General features: G+C 26.3%; 1 protein-coding gene across 1 annotated transcript in view; it reads left to right on the top strand.

Annotated features, from left to right (window-relative positions):
• Window positions 1–1423: 1423 nt before the first annotated feature.
• Window positions 1424–2500, top strand: part of LOC118449231 (uncharacterized) — a 51699-nt gene continuing 50622 nt past the window's right edge. The window contains exon 1 of the mRNA XM_035883597.2: window positions 1424–1655. Coding sequence (XP_035739490.2) covers window positions 1617–1655 — 39 coding nt within the window. The 5' untranslated portion in view covers window positions 1424–1616. The remainder of the gene's footprint in view (window positions 1656–2500) is intronic.

Genomic DNA, 2500 nt, shown 5'->3' on the forward strand with positions numbered 1-2500 from the left:
ATTTCATAAGCGATAAGCGTAGCGCGCGTAAATCGGTAACTCCGGTAGTCAATGAGATATCTAAAGGGGAATGAAATTTTTATCGACGCTGGATCGACAGGACACGATGTTCGATGAATATCGTCGATAAATCTTGGATACGTCATTAAGCGGGAATAACGAATGTGTATACCTTACGAGATTCCACAATCAATTAATTATACCTCCTTTTAAATCTTTGATCATGAAGAAAACTTCCCCCGTAAAATATTTCTGAATCGATTTATCGGCTTTCCTCGTCAAATTTACACCTCGTTGAAATATTTTAATACGATAATATTAACATACTAGAGATATATTATAATTTAAATGAGATATCTATATCTGAAATTTGCATGTATATATACATATACATATATATATATATATATATATATATATATATATATATAAATAATTCTTTTACCAATCGAAAATAAATTACAATAATAATAACAATTGACAGAATATTTTTTGTTCTTTTCTTTTGTTAGTTTTTTTTTTTTTTTTTTTTTTTTTTTATAAAAAAAGCATATTAAATTTTATTTACATGTCTTTAATTTTTTTATTTTTTGTTATTTTTTCTTTTTTTTTTAATAATAATAATAATAATAACAATAATAATGTAGAGGATAATAAAAAACAATTCTACGAGTACACATAACGTGTCATTTAAAATTACGTTATAACTAAACATTAAATGATAATTAATATATGAATTATTATAATTGGCTGATATAGAAAAAGATGTAGGAATTATAATTTTATTATTTAATAAAAATTAAATATTTTTGAAGAAAATTTTTTTCCCGCGTTTTATACTCATTATCCATGTCATTACTTTTAATATACTGCTAGGACCAATGAGAGATACAGAAAGAGAGAGAGAGAATCGTGTTTCTGCGCATGCGCACGATCGTCATTTGTCCCAAAATTCACTTCAGTTTCTATTACGATCTGTTTGGTACGTAGTACGGTGTTCTTTTATTAATGCGTCATGTTATATTTCTATCAAACAAATTAGATGTAAAATTCTTGATAAGTACAACAACGTAAATTAACAAAATAAGTTTTGAATGTTAGACATAGGTTAAAAATTATTAATATTCATTTACAATGCCAGTTCAATCTAATCTATCAAAGTGATAACATACCCGTAACGTTCTAACCTATTTTAAAAGGATACATACAGTCGCGAGATTTAATGAGTCCTTTAGAAATATAATTTCTATATAATTAATATATAATTTTTCATTACAACGAAGTGTTACTCGTAACAGTTAAAAAGCGATTGATCAAAATCAATGTCCATTCGTTGTATTTTATCGTTCGATCATTTCGCTTAATAGTCGCGTTGTGCTTCGGAAAGGAAGAAGAAGAAGAAGAAGAAGAAGAAATAAAACAAGGAAAAAAGGGAAAAAAAGATAATACTTATCTCGTTAATACGATCTACGTATAAAATTAAAAGTGATAATCATTGTTGTATCATATCATTAATGTAGTTATACATAAATCACATCATTTCTCAAGATATAAGATTAACGAGCTATATTCAAACTGAATAAATTAGCTACGATATTGGATTCTTACGAAAAAGGATGGATACGTTGTGTTACTTTGAAGAAAATTCATTAAGAGTAAGTAATAAATTTATTATATTATTATGTCATTGCTATATTCGTCAAATATTATTCGTTATAATTGTAATTATAAGTCAAAGAATTTACTTAACGATAAATATCGTAAAATTAAGTTGACATTAGTAGAATCCTAAAAATAATATAGGATTATTAAAATAAAATTGAATAGAATCGAATATGATCCGAATTAGATCGAACAGAATCGAATAGAATCAAATAGATTAGGAATAAGAACAAATAATAATTATTATAATCGTATTAAAAATTCAATAGTATCAAATAGAATGAACGATATCATTTTGAGGTTATACGTAAAAATACATTAATTATTTACGTTGACTCTAAGAAATAATATATATATATATATATATATATATATTATATTATATATTAAATTATGTATTATTATAAAATATTTATTGGTCGGACGATAAAATTATTTCATTATCGAATTATTTCCCAGTAAGTACGTAAAGTAAGTAAAGACGTGAAAACTTATGCACTTTAACGATACGTTTTATATCCTCGTTCTTTTTTTTTTTTTTTTTTTTTTTTTCTTTTCTCTTACATACATCTCTTTTTCGTTTCTTCTTAATCGATCTCTCATTTGAATATAAGCGGATTAACAGAAGAAATGAATATCGAGGAAAACGATAACTATGTACTTTCCGACACCAATGTTCCGCATAATTCGAATTGTCCTTTGTAGGAGGTCTAAGAGAGAAAGAGAGAGAGAGAGAGAAAGAGAAGGAGAGAGAGAGAGAGAGAAAGAGAAGGAGAGAGAGAGAGAGAAAGAGAAGGAGAGAGGGAGAGAGAGAAAGAGAAGGAGAGAGAGAGAGAGA

This window comes from Vespa mandarinia, chromosome 8, assembly GCF_050613455.1.
Source record: "Vespa mandarinia isolate Hongniang chromosome 8, ASM5061345v1, whole genome shotgun sequence".
NCBI lineage: Eukaryota > Metazoa > Arthropoda > Insecta > Hymenoptera > Vespidae > Vespa > Vespa mandarinia.